We start from the raw sequence: 18049 nt of genomic DNA on the forward strand, positions 1-18049 counted from the left end.
TCCTTATAACCAGTGTTTTGAACTCTGCATTTGATAGATTGTTTATCTCCATTTTGTTTAGTTCTTTTTCTGGAGTTTTGACCTGTTTTTTCATTTGGGCCATGTTTCTTTGTCTCTCATTTTTACAGAATCCCACTGTTTGTCTCTATGTATTAGGTAGAGCTGCTTTGACTCCCTGTTTTGGTAGCATGCCCTAATGTAGTAGGTGTCCTATAGAGTCCAGTGGCCCAGCCTCCCCTATCACCCAAGCTGGGTACTTGAGGTATGTCCTTTGTGTAGGCTGAGTACCTCTCCTCTTGTAGTTGAGCCTTGGTCGCTGTTGGTAGTTCAATGGCAGAGATTTACCCAGGCCAGTCAGCTGCAAGGATTGGCTGTAACCACTTAACACCAATCTCCACCCTCCGTGGAGGGTCAGCTGTGCAGGGACAGGGTGATGGTGCTCCAACATGGTCTGTAGCTGTTCATTGGGTACACAGGTCCTGGGGTTTCCCAGGTGGTACAGGCCAAGGTCAGCCTCCACCTGTGTCTTTCCCAGGGCCACCCTGCCTGAACTATAAAGCAATCTGAGATGGCTGCTACTTGTGCTGGGCTTGGAGATTCCCAGGCAAAGCCAAGCTGTAAACCTAGACTGGCTGCCTCTAGTGCCAGGCCTGGGGTCATTTAGCAAGAGGTATGAGGGCTGGGGGCTCACTGAGGCCAGCTTTGCTTGTTTGAGAGAATTTAGGAAGTTGTGAAGCATGAGCCAAGGTCAGCCATTCTTATGGAAAAGTCTCTGTTAACAGTGTGGGTGGGCCTGTAAGTTGGGTGGGACAGAGTCTCAGGGCATCTCCAGGGTGGGACAAACAGTGTTAGGCAAGTTGATGGAGTCTCAGATATGGCGCCTGCTCACCAGCTTTGTGGCTCTGTGGTGGCAGGGAGGGTTCAGAAAAGGGACAGCGGCCTCTGCCTTTCTGTCTGGGAGAAAGCTGTCCCCCAGCTCTCACCTTGATGCCAGGTGCTTCAGTTCCTCCCTGTATGCCACTGGTGCCTTTCAAGCTGCTACCCTGGTGCTGGAGCTCAGAAGGAGTGAGTCTGAGTAAGTAAGTGTGTGGGTTCTTTAAGAGGAACTGCTTGGGACTCCAGAAGCTTCTTCCACTGATTCAATTGCGGCTGGTTTTTGCAGCCAGAAGTTATGGGGACTTATCTTCTTGGCACTGGAACACTGGGATGGGGTTCTGGTGTGGGGCTGGGACTCCTCAGTTTCGAGGTATGCATCCTGAATTTTTATCCACCACACATGGATGTGGGACTGGTGCATTCCACATCTCCTCCTACCAGTCGGGATGGGTGTGGTTTCTTTAATTCTGTAGTTGTCAGACTTCTGTTCAACTCAATTACTAATGGTTGTGAGTGATGGTTGTGCTATAGTGTAGTTGTAATTTTATGTGGTTGTGGGAGGAGGTGAGCTGTGTTTACCTATGCTGCCATGTTGACTGGGAGTTGTGGGTAACTAATTTTAAATAATAAAGAGTTTTTTCTCATGAGGCATATTGTTACTGCAGGGAAACATCATTATAGTCTTTTTCTGAGGTGTATTCTAAGTGCTTTTACATGCATTCTTAGCTCTCGCAACTACCAGGAAGTGGGTATTCTTTGGTCCCCATTTTAAAGCATAAAGTTTAGAGTCCAAAGTTCCAGAGCCTAGAGTCCTGGGGCCCGCTCCTGATCACCACCTTCTGGAGCCTCTCCTAGGACTTTGGATTCCGACAGATCAGTCTTTCCCGGCTCAAAGTCACAGAGCTCACACTGGAGACTGGAAGCCATACTTCAAGACTCCCAATCCAATTCTTGCCACTAGAATAGTTTTATGATGCGTAAGTTATTCAGCGATTCCCTCAGATATTTCCCTTACCCATAGCCAAGCATTCAGATCCTTGTGGTACACAGACATGGCTTACCAAATCCAAGAAGACAAAACAAAGTCCTGCCATTTTATAAGGGACCACTAGGTGGCAGCATATTAACATGAAAGCCAAACTGAAGGCCTTCCCTTTCTGTGGTTTTATTTTTCTTTTTTATTTTTTTGTTTAACAGTGTGTAATGGTAATTCAATTTCATGTCATTGTGTACCTTTCAAAAAAAGACCATTTTAAACTTGTCCTCTAACACAGGCACCGTCAGGATAATATTATAGTAAGAACAAATCAGGTTATAATTTGAAAACACAAGAGATTTTAAACTTCTTTTGTTGTATCAATACTTTGTAGTAGTATTAGGTTCCAAATTTCAGTGGTGTTAAAATTGTATCCCTAATAACAGTCTCAGCGCAAGGCAACCACAGATCTGCTGTCTTCAGAAATTTGCCTTTTCTGAACATTTCATATGAATGGAGTCATACAATTCGTAGTCTATTGCCTCAGTTTTCTTTCACTTAGCATTATGCTTTTGAGGTTCACTCATGTTTTATAGGATGTATCCGTATTTCACTCCTTTTTGTTGCTAAATAGTATTCCATTGTATTCATTCACCAGTGACAAATATTTGGGTTGTTTTCCCTATGGGGTTGTTAGGAATAATGTTGTTATGAACATTAATGTACACGTTTTTATATGGGTATTTGTTTTCATTCCTCTTCGGTAGATACCTGTAGGGACCCGCTGTGCATGGCGTGGAAATGTGGCTCAGCCCTCACGTGGAAAACCCGTGGGGAGCGAGTGGCACGCAGGACCACACCCACAGAGAGGTTTTCCTGTGGGGGAATCAGGTCTGCATTGTACCCAGACTGCTATGAGACTTGCTTTTGCCTAAACTCCCTCACCCTGAATTGAAGCAATAGGGCTTACTGCAACTTCCTAAAATCTGAGCTAAACCCCCCAAGTATGGAGTGTGACCAGTTCAACCACCTTTCCCCCTGATCTGCAACATCCTTCTCTTTGAAGTAATTAGCAACATTCTTTCCTTTGTTATCTGTAAAAGGTAGTCAGTCCCCTGCAGTGAACCTGTGCATAGTAAATGAGGACCACCCTCCATATAATGCACCCAGAGAAGGAACAAAAGCCTGTCCAGGCAGGGACTGGCTCTCTCTGGCCCCCTCACCCGCTCTCTCAGAGAGCGGCCATGCCGTCCCTTTTTCTCCACAGGACTTCTGTAGTCCGTGTGCATTTGTTCACGAGCAGCTGAAACACACACAGATCCTGCGGGCCAGGATCCGCCACAGACACCTATGAGTATTGCTGGCCATATGGTTGGTTTATGTTTAACTATTTTAGAAATTGCCAAACTGTTTCTCAAAGTGGCTGTACCATTTTATATTCCCGCCACCAATGTATGAAGTTCCCTGGATCTCCACCTCCTCAGCAACACCTATTATTGCCTATTTTTTTTTATTATAGTCATTCTAGTGGGTATCTCTTGTGGTTTTAATTCATATTTCCTAATGACTACTGATGTTGAGCTCCTTTTCATGTGCTTATTAGCCATCATCTTCCTCTTTTTAAGTGGTCTTGAAAGGCTTTTTCCTTTAAAGGTTTGTAGGGAAATTAAACTAAAACCTAAGTTAAAATGACATTAATTGTTGCCGTGGCTGGGTGGCTCAGTGGATCAGAGGGTCATCCCATACAACAAATTTTGTGAGTTCAGTCCCTGGTCAGGGCACACACTGAGGTTGTGGGTTCGATCCCCAGCTGGGGCACGTACAGGAGTCAGCTGATCGACGTTTCTCTCTCTCCCCCTTCCTCTCTAAAATCAATAAACATATCTTTGGGTGAGGATTTAAAAAATGACATTAATTGTCATTAATCCAAGCAGATCAAAGAAATAATAATGGTTTGTATAAAGTTAACAAAATTGCATACTTATTATAATTATAGTCATGAGAAAAATACTTTAACCACAGCAAACCATTTCCTTTGAAGACTATATATTTATATATATGTATATACCTCTGAGAGGTTGGGTTGGAAGATGGGTGTAGTTTTAATTTCTGAAATTCGGAAATATTGCTCTTGTGGTTTTTAAAAGTCCAACAAAGACATTAAAAGCAGACGGATAGGAAAAATAAGAGAGCACATATACTAAAAGAATAATAATGCTTATTTAAGATGATAGGATTATGGGTGTCTTTGATCTTCCTGCCCATTTTTCCGCACAGCATGCAGGGGTACACTGCCGTGGGCAGCAGCGCGACTGTGGGACCACACCTGCACACCTGCAGCGCAGCACCTGTTAAGCTCCTTTGGTTGTCACTCATGCCAGTCTCGACCACCCTATAATTAACCTTTCTTTTATTGTCTCCATTCCTCCCACCCCCTGTGGGTATCCGATTTCAAATTTTATAGCAACACACCTTTCCCTTTTCCCTTAACTCTATACTAGTTATTGTGCTGAATTTTAATTTTATCCTCAACCACGGTTCCAAACATTACTAGTGAGCAAGGCCACTTCCCGCCTGTTCCCTAAAACTTTGCCTCTTTGGAAATTACAGGTGACCTGGAGTCTTGTGCCTCTGTGGCCATGCATTTGTTCTCTGGCAGACACCCTGAGGGGTGTTTCTACTGGGAGGCGACACATGGCACTGGAGTAGATTCCGGTCCTCCTGCTGAGGACCAATACACGGCCCAGGGCTCGAGAGCCTTTGCCGTGAGGCGAGCCTCCCTGAGGCTGGGATGCTGGAGGCTGGGATGCTGGAGGCTGGGGAGAGGCCCGCAGGAGTTCCAGCTTGTTCCCCCTACACTTCCTGTCTGAGTTCGCCTAGGGGCTGAACAGAACAGCCTCTGTTGTCTGCTAATTTTCAGTACTAAAATGGTCTTAAAGAACTCCGCTTCTTAATCACATGAATTGGAATCTGTTGCTCTTTGCTTAAAACTCTTCAATGGCTTTCTATTAATCTAAGAAACAAGTTTAAGTCCTCCTTTGGAGTCCTGTGATCCAGGACTGTTTCTGTGATCTGGTCCTGCTTACTTCTCCCTCTCTCTCACCTTCTGCTTCTCGTCCATTGCAGCCAGTCTGTGCCCAGTCCCTCACTGGGCCCAGGTTTTTCTGGCCTTAGGGCCTTTGCGCAAGACGTGCTTCCTGGCTGGAATGCGTTTCCTGGGTATTTAAAAGCTGAGCCCCTCATCCACGAGGTCTCAGCTAAGTACCACCACAGCGAGACCTTCCCTGGCTACTTCATCTATGCAGCAGGCCCTTCCTTGTCTCTCTCTCTCGGCATCCTGTTTGCTTTCTGCGTAACTTTTAGTTTGTAGTTACCTCTGTCTACTTGTTGTCTGTCTCTTCCACAGAGCATGTAGGTGCCAAAAGAGCAGGGACTTATTTCTGCTTTGCTCACCACTCACTATGTATACACAGCACAGAGCAATTGAATATGTATCAGTTAGGTGAAACAAAGTCAACCACAGAGTGGAAGGGGCCCTAAGGTCACCTCGCATGCCCTCCTCATCTTTTCCACACCATGCCTAATGGGTTCAGCACAGAACCTTCTGGTCGTAGCAAATTCTCTACTTGGGTATCTTGAAATGTCTGTTAATTGTAATGTATATTGAGTGGAAATCTGTCTTTCTGCTTGAAACTTCCACCTACTTGTCATCTGGGGTTAAACATACTACACTTCATTCTTTTCAACGTCATTTTCAAATACTCAAATGTGGTCATCTCACCCTCCCCACGCTCCTCTTCCACTGCTTCCATTATGTCTCTCCCCAGCCCTTCTCCATGAATGTTACCTAACTGGAGGCATCTCAAATCGAATTCAATAAGAAGAATCTTGTGGGATCAATTATCGCCCTTATTTTATTTTTTTAAAGTAATGCATTTTTAATATTTTATTTATTTTTAGAGAGGGGGAGGGAGGGAGAGAAACATCAGTGTGTGGGTACCTCTTGTTCACCCCCCACTGGGGACGTGGCCCACAACCCCGGCATGTGCCCTGACTGGGAGTCAAACTGGTGACCCTTCGGTTTGCATGCCAGCACTCCGTCCACGGAGCCACACCAGCCAATGCTATCGCCTTTATTTCGATATGACTCTATAGAAGCAATATAAAGCTGCAAACATTTTCTCTTTTCTAACACATCATGCCAGTAATTCTTATCAGGTGTGCAATCAACCCAAACCACTGCTTTCATTTCTCACACATGAACTCAAGTCTCCCTCACCTGGTGCATCTAATTGCTTCGACTTAACTGTGGATTCTATCTCTTTCATATCGTTGGTTTTGATCCATCATTCTAACCTGTCTAGATCTCTTTGAATCTGGTTCCCGTCAGCTGACTTATTAGTGCTATCTCCTGACTCTGTGTCAGCGGAGCACTTGACAAGCCTGTTCCCTTTGACTTCAAGTTGCCAGTGGGAATGCTGAACAAGGCACTCGAGCACAAGCTGGAGAGACCTCCTCCAGATAAACATGCCGCCTCAGTCACCATGCTTTGAGTATGTATGGTCACTTAGTCAGGCCCAGAGACACATAGTTGCCATGTTGTCCCTTACTGTTTAAGTGCCTCCCTGCAGATCCTGCATGCTCTGTATAGCTGTCCCTTGATTTACCAGCCTGCGAAGCATAGCAGAAAAGGAAGTGAGGTTAATCTAGGTGTTTTGTTTTTTTTTTTCTTGGTGAACAGCACAGGAAGCAGCCTAGAAGCCACAGCGGGATGTGGCAGTTCAGGACAAAGGCTGTCTGTCGCCTGGTACTAGGCTACTGGTTCATTCAGTCACAACATCCCCTGTCTCTTCCATTTGCCTCACAGCACCTGTCACATCTCACGTCTTTAACCTTCCACCTCCTTCCTCTCCCCCTTGGCCGTCTCTCAAGACTTACACGCATTTGGATGAAGGCTGAGTGAGGGATTTGCTACAGTCCAACAATGAGAAGAATATGAGTTAATAACTCTTTTTTGTTAAAGATTGTTTTTATTTTTAGAGATGGGAAGGGAGGAAGAGAGGCAGAGAAGCATCGATGTGTGGTTGCCTCTTGCACGCCCCCTACTGGGGACCTGGCACACAGCCCAGGCATGTGTGCTGGCTGGGAATTGAACTGGCGACCCTTTGGTTTGCAGGCTGGCGCTCAATCCACTGAGCTGCCCCAGCCAGGGTAGAGTTAATAATTCTTTTGATGAAGATCTGAGGCAGCCTTCCTGGGCAGCCCAGAGCATCCCTTTCAAAAGGTCTAGCTCTTCCTCGTTCTTCAGTTCCTCTTTAGTACTTTCTCACCCTCCCTTTCCTGGACTGAACTTCCACCTTACTCTAAGCAGAAGCTGACAAACCTGTTCCCACACACAGCGGACAGAACCTATTTTCTGCTTCTGCACCAGAGAGACAGCGAAGTTTCACCTCCGTGCTATGGAGCTCACTGCCTCTGCTGGTGTCTGAGGGCTCCTCCAGCAGGCTGGCAGTCTTCCTCCCTGTCAGTCAGCGGCTTCCTTCAGAAGCTGTCTGGTCTGGGGCATCAAAGACCCACCTGTGCCTAAGAGCAGCGCGTGGGTAGGGCCAGGGCCGTGAGGTTCTCCTTTCTGTGGTTTGTTGGCATCTATTTCTGCTTTCTCAGTCTAGAGAGCTAACTGTCCATTTCTCCTCCCTCATTTCTCTTTTTCTCCTGCTTTCCCTCTAGCCCCGCCCTCCAACCCTCAATACCTCTTTGGCCCGGGGGAGACAAGAGCAGCATTAACAGCGGCGGCTGAGGAAGAGGTATCGCCCAGTTCTTTGTGTCCCTACCCAGAGCTCTGCCTGAATGTTTAAGCAATCCTTTCTCACCCTTAAGCTTGTTTCAAGATGACACCATTCCTGCCGCTTTAGTAATCACCCATTTCTGATGGAAGAGCTGGCGCACGGCTAAGTGCCAGGGGGGAGATTCTGCTCGCCTGACTGGTTTTGCTTTTAAGTTGTGTACCCTCTCCAGTGCGATGAGCTGAATTTTGTCCCCCAGATCCGGATGTTGGAGGTCCACTTCCTGATGGGATGGTGTTTGGAGTCGGGGCCTTTGGCAGAAAATTAGGTTTGGTGAGGGCATGAGGGTGGGGCCCTCTGCTGGGACTAGTGCCCTTACCAGAGGAGACATATTTCTCTCCGTCCTGTGAGGAGGTACCAAAGAATTGGCAGTGTATACGGAGGAGGGCCCTTGCGGGTCAGCTGACACCTTGATCTGGGTGAAAATAAATTCCTATTGTTTCAGCCACCCAGTCTATGGCCTGCTGTTATGGCAGTCTGAGCAAACTAGTACAAATTTTCAGGCTAACTATTTGCACTCAAGTCTACATGCAAATTGAATTAGCTAATTAATACAGGTATAAAGTAGCTCAGGATAGCAGCCTCTAGGGACTTCATTTCCCACTAATTCCCATATATTTATATACTTTCACTTGGAACTCCTGGATTAAACTATCCTGGCTTCTCATCTAACTGTAAAGCACTCAGACAATTTTATGCAAATGTTCTTCTGTCCACATTGTCCTGACTCTTTCTGAAATGCTGCACTTCTTTTTCTCTAGGTTAGCCTTTGGGGCTGAGGAACCAAGCAATGACCCCATTTCATGGCCAAGCCCAAGCTAACATTTCATTCCCTTGCCCTGTTCTCTTCACTATTGTGTTGAGAAGTAGGTAGTAAGCCCTGGCCAGTGTGGCTCCGTTGGTTGGAGTGTTGCCTGTAATCAAAAGGTTGCAGGTTTGATTCCCAGTCAGAGCACAGTCTAGGTTGCAGGTTCGATCCCCTGTCTGGGTCTGGAGGTATTCAGTTCTGGTCCGGGTGCCAATCTCCCGTCCAGGTGCATATGGGAGGCAACTGACTGATGCTTCTGTCTCCCTTGCTCTCACCCTTCGATAGTTCTCTCTGCCCCTTCCTCTCTCTCTAAAAGCAATGAAAAAAAAAAGTCCTTGTGTGAGGATTTTTAAAAAAAAAATAGGTAGTAAAATGCAGCTCTCTGGTTTCCTTTTCATAAATAGCATTCAAATGGCCAGCTTGTTGCTGATGTCAATAAAATGATGATGACATCTAAGACTTCTAACTCCTTCACATGAACGACTCATGTAATCCTCACAGCCAGCCCTGTGAAGTAATGGGTATTGGTCTCATCTTAGGGATGAGGGAATTCAGGCCAAGAGAGATGAAATGACAGAGACTACACAGCCAGCGCATGACATTGTCAGGGTCTGAATCTAGGCGGTCTGAACCCGGACCTCACATTCCTGACTGCGAGGTCACCGAAGTATTCACCGGGCCTGTCATCTGGAAGGAGCAAAAGTTGAGGTAGAAGACCCGAAAAGCAAGTAGTTAGCAGTCTCAACTTGTCAACTCCGTTCTGTTCCTCTTTGGGAGGACAGGCAATGTTAGTTACTTCTGCATGCCTAGCTCCTAGGGGGTGTCCTGGCGCATGCTAAATATTAGAAGATGCTTGTGGAACAAATTAATCTTATCGTTTCTTTTATACATTAAAATTCCTCACTCCATGTTGGTCATCTAGTTCATTCTCAAATACTTTTTGAAAGAAAAATACTTTTTTTTAAAAAAACCTCAGGTTTAAGTTATTTACATGTAAGCTATTTATTATTATGTTATTATATTATAATATTGTTATATATTATTTATTGTACAGCATATATATGTATTATGTATTAAGTTAGTTACATATAGTAAAGTACTCATGTCTTGGAATGACAGCTCAGTGACTTTATGTATATGCCCACGAAATCACCACCTAAATTTCTTCTGCGGGTTCTTGGACTTTAAACGAATGGACTCATACAGTGCATACTCTGTTCCTAGCTTCTTGCAGAACACATGTTGTGACATGCACACAGACGGTCATGCAGTTGGTGTGTTGGTAGGGTTGACTGCCCTACTTTGCCTCGGTACTACCACAGCCCTCACCCCAACCCCCCACCCGTCACCTACGCTGCTGCTGTTCTCATGCTAAAGTATGGCTGCTCCTTCCCTCCTAAATCACACCCAGTGGCTCACTATGGTCCACCAAATAAAGTCCAAGTTCTTACACATGTTTAAGATTCATTCTCCTGCCCCTCCCCACCCTCAGAATTTTCCACAACCTTTCCACATTTATCTCCTATTACTTTTCTCCATAAACTTGACATTTAAAGCAAACCAAAGCTATTCTATGCACTAGTGTTTCATGCGACTACCTTTGCCCCAGACTACTGTTTATTCCAACTTCTCCTGTCAATTATTTCTGACTTTTAAAACCCATTTCAAATGACATCTCCTTTGCGGAGTTGTCTCTGGTTTCTCGGTGACCACAGCACTTTATTGCACTAGGGGTAAAAATAAATAACCAGCATAACAGAAGTCCCAGCTGAACCTCCAGGGACTTCAACCTGCTCTGGGCCTGTCCGATATGTGCGGAGCCTCCTCATTTGCATGTCCCACCTGCAGGAGGGATGGGGGGCCTATGCTGAAGGGGTTAACACAGAGGTTCCTGGGATCTGAGAATGGGGAACCAAGAGCCCAGCATGCAGTCTGTCTCCCAGACTGGTCCCGGCCTGGCTGGTGTCTGGAGAGAATAGGCTGTTTTCACAAGGGAATCTTTAGTGACCTGGGGCACAAGCAAACCTGCATTCATCTACAATTCAAACAGAGGGCAATGCAGACACAATGAGAGGTAGGCGCTGTTCCCTGCTTACCACTGGGCACCAGCAGCCCAGCTGCATGGCAGCCCACGGAGCTGAGCAGAGCCACAGCAGATGGCGTGCAAGTGGGCTTGTTGCTGTGCTCGTCTGAATTCCCAGAATCCGAGGGGACCCCCTTGAAATCCTGGAAGAACACTTTCTATGGGGCCAGGACTCTGTGTAAGCAGCCTGGGGACAAAAGTCTACAGAACTTGGATCATTATTGTTGACGTAATTTTATTTATGTGCACAGACAAGTAAGGCCTGGAAAAACGTGGGTCTTGCCAACAATTCATTTATGACCTGAAGTGGTTTAAAACTTATCTCCATGTAAGTATCTAATCGGATCCTCATAAAAACCACGTGAGGTGAACATGATCATCACCAGACTTCCCCCGTCCCACTGAACTTGAGCCGAGCGTATGCCGTGGCGAGAGGCCCAGACTTGTCAGCTGACCCCAGATTGAACTCTCCCTCTTCTGCACAAGCTGGGCGATCCTAGATAAACCCCAGCCTCTCTGAACTTCAGTCTCTTGCCTGCGGGATGGGAATAACAATCCCTTTTGCACCGGAGGCCGTGAAACTCCGAGATGACGAACACTTCCCGTAGGACTGTGAGACATCATCGTGACTTTCTGCCACTGCGCGTATCTGCTGCCACAGATCAGTGGTTCCCATAAACGTCTGGGCAGACTAAAGATAATGAAAGAAGCCTGCTCATGCCTTAGTCATCCCGGGGTCATCTCGTCTTACAGAGTGAGCACTCAGCAGGGTGACGTGGAGTCTCCATCTCCGGTAGGAGTGCGGTAGAGAGAACCCAGCCTTCAGAACTGCTGGACTGAGAGAGTCCAATACAGAGAGTCCAAGACTGTTTATTAAATTAATTCAGATACATAGCCACGAGAGATACAATAAGTCCAATCAAGTTTCCCAGGAACATAATACACAGAGAAGACACACAGAACATTAGCTACTTTAAGAGAGCAAGGTTGGCAAACATTTTCCATCAAGAGCCAGATAGCAAATATTTCAGGCTTTGAGGGTCATGCTGTCTCCATGGCAACTGCTCAACTCTGCCATTTTGTCAGAACACTGGCTGCAGGAAATACATAGGTAAATGGAAAGGGCTGGATTCCAACAAATTATATTTTAAAATACAGGTGCTGGGCTGTATTTTGCCCACGGGCCCGAGGCAGCCAACTCTTAACACAGAGGTTTGTCCTGTTGCCAAGGAGAATTTATAACACAAGAAAGTAAGGGAAAAGCCAGTGGTGACACAGAATGGAAAGGTTGAAATCAATGAGGAAAAGTGACGTTCTCCATTAAGTTTTAAGAACTACAATGAACAAGTACATAATTGGACCGAATATAGGTTTCATGTAAAATGTCTATTATGAAAACAAATTTTATTCTACACATTCGAAAAGGAAAAAAATCAGACTGGGGTTTTAGTTACCTGAACACTCACAATGAGCCAAAAGTGCAAACTGGCTTCTTTGAAATTTGAACCTGTGCCAGATCCCATTAATGGAAGCAGAGGGTCCAGGCCGGGCAAGCGACCAGCCCAGCGAGGTAATCGGGCTCCGGGGCTCCGTGCGCTTGCGTTACCCCTGGGTCCCTCGCACCCTCCCGCGCCAGACACAGCAGGCTCATCGGGAGACGACCATTCCCAGAGCCCGCTGGGGGAGGGAGCAGCTAGACATTCGAGGGTCTGCCCTCACGATGTCTGTGCTGCCTTCGAGCGAGCGAGAGAAAGTGGCATGTGTGAGCTCAGCGTGGAAAGGCGCCGTCCGGGCGAGAGGAGGGGCCGTGGGGGGAGGGGAGGCACCGGAATCCACTCTGAGTCTCTGCTGGGCTTAGTTCTGCTCTTTCCCTTCAGCATCCCAATGAAAATACAGGTTTCTGGGAAAACTGGAGGGGGAGACATCAATCTTATTTTCTCAGAGGTCTTTACCTTGAGCTTTGTTCTCTGAAAACTATGCTTCCTTACCTGAGAAAAACAAACGTGTGGAAGTGTGGAAGGAAACATTTGGAGTGAGAAGAGTGCATGGAGCCAGTGGGTCTACTGTGGGAGTTCTCGCAGCCACTGATAATTCTCTTGCAAAAAAACTAATTATGTTTGGAGAGGACGTCTGCGCCTGATACAATAATTAAAAATAAATCGCTCTCCTTGGAAATGCAAATTACCGAGTGTGAAAGCAATGCTGTTGGTCACACAGACAATAAACAGATGTGTTTTCTCAAGTCTGTGAGGTGACACTGATTGGTTTTCCATTCCGGCTACAATGGGGCCTGAGTAGCTTTTGAAACAAAGGGAAGGGACCTCAGGTCCAGTGGGGACAGTTGTCTACTCCTGGGGGGGACAGCGTTGAAAGCCTTAAGCCATGAACCCCAACTTCACCACCATCCTCTCGACTTTACCTGGCTGAGAATAGGGGATCCGGAGGAGCCAGACTTGACCCACGGCCCCCCTGAACCCCTAGCCCACTGCCATGGGAGGGGACATGGCACTGTGGACCGCTCATCCCCCACATAACCACCACAGCCCCAGAGTGCTGTCCGGTCTGAGAAGACAGGGCATTGGCTAAGAGCCGGGAGCCAGGCAGGCCTTGTGGTGTGGGGAGCAAGGGAAGATACGAATCTTGGGGGGCTGACTGGAGCACTGTTGTTAGATTTAAAAAAAAGTTTTCCTTAGCGATGACTTAGTCTTACAGGGGGAAAAAAAAACTCAGGCTACAAAATGCTTTATTATTTAATAAAGAAAAACAACACTAATTAAGCACCTACTACGCAGAGCTTTTGCGTGGCTCTTATCGATGGGACGAAGGGAAAGGGGGGTTTCTGCCTCGAAGGGAGCCGCATTGCAGTGGGAGGCAGGTGTAATGGGAAAGAAGGACATATTCCCAGTTCCTCCCACCTCGCTACTTCAGGCCCCTTCCTACACCTCTTCCCTGGAGGCAGAGGATTACCGAGAGCCACGGTGAGGGCAGCTCAGGGCGTTTTCCAGGCAATCAGTGACTGAGAGCCCAGGAGAGCTGAGAGAGCCCCCCACCCCCCACTGGGCTTGGCCACAGGATCTCACTGAGCCCCAGAGGCTGTGAGAGGGCGGGACTTCTCTCCTCCCAGATGGGGAACCTGAACCTCCATAAGGCGAAGTGAGTGAAATCAGAGTCATGATGCCATCCCGCTCCTGGGGGGAGGGGCATACAAGGGGTAGATGAGGTCACACACAAAGAAACACTTAACAGTGCCTGGCACCACATACACACTCAATGAACATCTCCTCAGATTCCTGGGGAATGTACCCAAGGCCACAGACAAGAGAAAGGCAGAGCCAGGATTCATGTGCACGCTGGTCTGATCAGTCCAACTGCAAAGTCCACACTGTTCCCACGGGACTGCGGGAGCCTCTTGGGAGTCAATGGTCTTCCTCTTCCTCTCCCCACCTGCTGGCGGGACTGTCTCCAGCCCCGTTCATGTTCACCCAGAGGGCCTTTTCTTTCTGGGACGCTAGTCTCAGTGCTGACAGCTTCCTGGTCTTCCAGTATAAGCAGAGGGCAGAAATGAGCAGAAGAATGAGCAGAATGAAGGGGCAGACAAGTAAAAAATAGATAAAAGATGTTGAAGAGCAGATCCTAGAAGGAAACGTGGGCTCTATAAAGAAGAAAGAAAGAAAGAAAGAAAGAAAGAAAGAAAGAAAGAAAGAAAGAAAGAAAGAGAAAGAAAGAAAGAAAGAAAGAGAAAGAAAGAAAATAATTAGTCTTTGATTTATTTGTGCTAATTCAATTATAAACACTTCTAGGATTCACTGTTACAGGCAAATACCTGTAACAATAAGGGGCCCTAATAGAACCAGCCCCTTAAATCACCCGTGAGGAGCAAAGGAGAGAGTGTGAGGAGCCGAGAACTCTTCTGACCTACCCTGCCTGGCCCAGCAATTTCCAACCACTGGAGGCTCCAATGACCTACTTAAAACTAACAGCCAGAAAGAAAGCCAAAACAAAAAAGAAAACCACTCCTTTAATCTTCTTTCCTCAGAAAAGGTATGTATAATTCAACCCTCGTCAACTCTGCTGCCGGGCCTGAAATTTTAACTGAATTATTCCCACTGTTGTTGCTTCTTAATCAGCCTCTCTCCCTCCCTCCCGCTTTCTCTCCCCCCTCCTTCTCTCTCTCTCTCTCTCATATGCATGGTCCTCATAAAATAACACCTACAGTGAGACTCACCATCCCTTCCTGACTCCAAATTCGCCCCCCTCTCCAGGCCCCCTCCACTCAGCCCCATGTCTGTGCTGTTCTTCTTGCTGCCCCCCACCCCATCATGCTCTCTGCACCCTAATCCTCTGGGTCCCCTGGGTCCTCTGGGTCCCCTGGCCCAGGTTGGAGCACACTTCCTCCCTCAGGGGGTCCTACCTCACCTCGGATACAGTTCTCTTGTATCCCCTCTCACTCAGACCTGTTCAGACCTCTCCCGGTCCCCTTCTAGCCCTCTCTGCTGTTTTACCGTAGGTGCGTGAGTGTCTGACGGGGCCACTTGTTTCCACAGCCCCTGCAGTGCCTGGCACATGCGCTTGATCACTTTCGCTGAGCGAGACTGGACTGAATGGGGCAGAAGTTACCACGTAAAGACTGGCTGAAGATGCCCCATCGCAGCTGCGGTTCCTGGGGAGTGTTGTCAGCACCAGACATGTGGAATGCACACATGCAGCCTCAGAGTGGGTCCCAGCCACACAGCAGGGACACGGACAAGAGGACCGCATCCACACAGGCTCCAGGACACAGACCCTCGAGTTACTAGTAAAAGACTAGTCTCACAGTCCCGATGAGAGAAAGATACATGCTTCATGAGACACCAACTATAAAATGTAGCCTTCCAGCTACATTCACTTACGACAGGGTATTCCAAATGAGGCTGCTCTGAAAGTCTGATGCTAACAGTGGCTGTGCTTTCGTTGGAAAATTGTCATAGCATAAGCAATTCCTTTTTCAGAGGCTAAGCCACAGGATTCTTGGGATGACAGACTCTTTGAGATGAAAACAACAGGTTCCGAGGTCATTTTGATCAAACGCATGCTTCAAGGATTCCATTTTTGGCATTGCTGATGCATTTTGCACCCTGAAGAATGTCTTTATTGGAACTCAAGTAACCAGACCCTGGTCCAGTTCCTGCGCTGGGAGCTCCTGGGGGACAGGGCCTACGTCTTGTGCATCTTTTTCTTTTGTGCAGCATTTTGTCCACAGGTCATCAATGGGGACGGACAGATGAACGGGTCACGAGAGTGAATTCCGAGCCCAGGAACCCAGGGGCGCGGCCGCCATCTTCTGCACAGAGCGAAACCCTCGCTGAACACGGCGGCTCTGAACAGGCTGGCGAGGAGCTGCGGGGCTTCGTCGTTGGGATTTCCTCTGGTCTCATTCGTAAGCTCCATCGTAAATTGCGTGTTTGATTTTGAAAGGGTGGGCAATGAAAAAGCTAGATTTTGAGTCCTTGATTATCCCTTCTCTACATCCTCCCTAACCCCTCTAAGGCCCTGCTTGGCGACAGTAATTCTGCCACGTCTCATCTGAATACATTTGAAGGCATGTGGTGAAGCCGGAGGTGTAGACAGAGATGCTCAAAGAGAATGGAGCTGAAGAACAAGAGGCTAAGGGTGCTGGCCTTGGTACTTCACGCCATTGACGTGCGGACTAGTTACTGAGTACCTCCTCCACCCTGGAAAGCTGGGTTCAAATCCTGCCTCTTCCACCGACCATGTCTGACATTGGACAAGTTACTTAACCACTCTAATCATTAGTTTCCTCATCAATCAAGTGGGGATAATAATTTCTAAAGCCGCAATGAGATAATGCATAATAAAACACTTAATATAGTGTCTGGTGCATTTGTTGAGTCAGCAGAGAATAAATAGTAGCTAGAATGCTACTGAGAAAGTCAGGAAAATCACAGGCAACTTTCCCCTGAGAGACCAGAGAGAAAACAGGGCTGAGCCCGCTGGTTCCTCTCAGGGGCCCCAGGCTGGGTCGCGTTCTTCTGCAGGCCACGCCTCTTTCTTAAACCTCCGAGCCCTCGGTCCCCAAGACTGGGGGACATTCAGCTGAGAGTCACATGATTTCTCAGGAGCCTCTGGCTTCCTTTTCCTACTCATGGGAGGCAGAGAATTGGGAGGTGGGGTCCACAGAACCCATGTATCACCATTGCTAGGATGGAGGTGTGCTGATGGGGAGGTGGGACCAGCACATAGAAGGTGAAAAGAACTCTGGTACTTGCTCTTCTGCCATTGGGACGCTAACCTTCAGCAGGAAGGGACTGCCAGGGCCCTTGACTATCTCAATGGGGAGGAGGCTGCCCCACTTAGAGGGGTCTGCAGTCAAAGGACATTCCTCACGGTGCTGCTGAACTGGCCCACAGCCGGCAACCATCGGCTCCACCGCCTGGTTTGGCCTCTCCTGGAAGGATGGCATTTGCTCTGGACCCCACATCCACCCTCTCCCACCATCTGCCTCTCGCCCATATCTGGATTAGAATTAGTACAGTCAAAACCATTAAGGCTTGGCATTCTGAATTAATCCGAGTAAGTGCCCAAGGCTCAAAGTGCAAGGCCTGCAAGACTGAGCCAAAAATGCAATGAGAACACTTCATCATGAGGTCTAGCCCATGACACGCTGCCCCCCACAGCCAAACGCATCACGAGGAACGTTCCTTATTGATGTGACCTCGGAAGAAGAAAGGGGGCTGCTGGCTCTTTCCCCACCCCAACCAAAACCTGGGCAACTGACTTCGGCCCTGTGGGAGAGTTGACTCTTGCCAAAAAAATAAAAGAAGGGTTAGGTAAGCTGATACAAGTGCGTCCTCAAATAAGTGAATCCCTGGCAGCATCCTGTTTCAGCCCAACAGGAGAATGGCTGGCTCATTCTTCCAGCAAGCACTTGCGGAGCGCTCCATGTCAGGCCTCCCTGGAGACACTGAGGGAACATGGGTAGATGTCATGGTCTCTCCGGAACCTTCAGTGTGGCAGGGCACACATCTCCTTTGAGGGTCTGCTCTTCGAGTGTAGCCTTATCCAAACAGAAGCTGGGAAATAGTAACAAACGCCATACTACGACAAATAATCCAGCCCCCAACAAGTTCTATAGCCTTGCCTATCAATTAATCACAGAGAATTTTCTAGAAGAAGACATTTATGTCTGGGGTCTGAGGGTGAGGTTAAAAGACTCAGGTGGCTGGAGCCCCTGCCTTGGCTTAGCCAGAGCTGAGGAAGTAAGATGAAGAAAAAAATGCAAGGTCCATTCCCCAGGGACATGCCTCTGAACTTCCCTACCTTCACTTAAACCACAGGCCTCACAGTTTTGTTACGTGGTCCCAAACTAACTGCACGCGGAGCTGCCAAGTAGGGACGGTGGAAAACCATTTGGGAGGGGAGAATTGGTGGTACATCATATTGGATCTGCTCTTTATTAATGCTCG

General features: G+C 47.6%; 1 protein-coding gene across 2 annotated transcripts in view; it reads right to left on the bottom strand.

The window, feature by feature from the left end:
• Window positions 1–11383: 11383 nt before the first annotated feature.
• CD101 (CD101 molecule) overlaps window positions 11384–18049 on the bottom strand; it is a 39396-nt gene continuing 32730 nt past the window's right edge. For both annotated transcript variants that reach the window (XM_045817335.1, XM_045817334.1), the window contains exon 9: window positions 11384–14238. In XM_045817335.1, coding sequence (XP_045673291.1) covers window positions 14003–14238 — 236 coding nt within the window. In that variant the 3' untranslated portion in view covers window positions 11384–14002. The remainder of the gene's footprint in view (window positions 14239–18049) is intronic.

Source organism: Phyllostomus hastatus, unplaced genomic scaffold (genome assembly GCF_019186645.2).
Source record: "Phyllostomus hastatus isolate PE091 unplaced genomic scaffold, TTU_PhHast_1.1 phas_scaffold_216, whole genome shotgun sequence".
Lineage (NCBI taxonomy): Eukaryota > Metazoa > Chordata > Mammalia > Chiroptera > Phyllostomidae > Phyllostomus > Phyllostomus hastatus.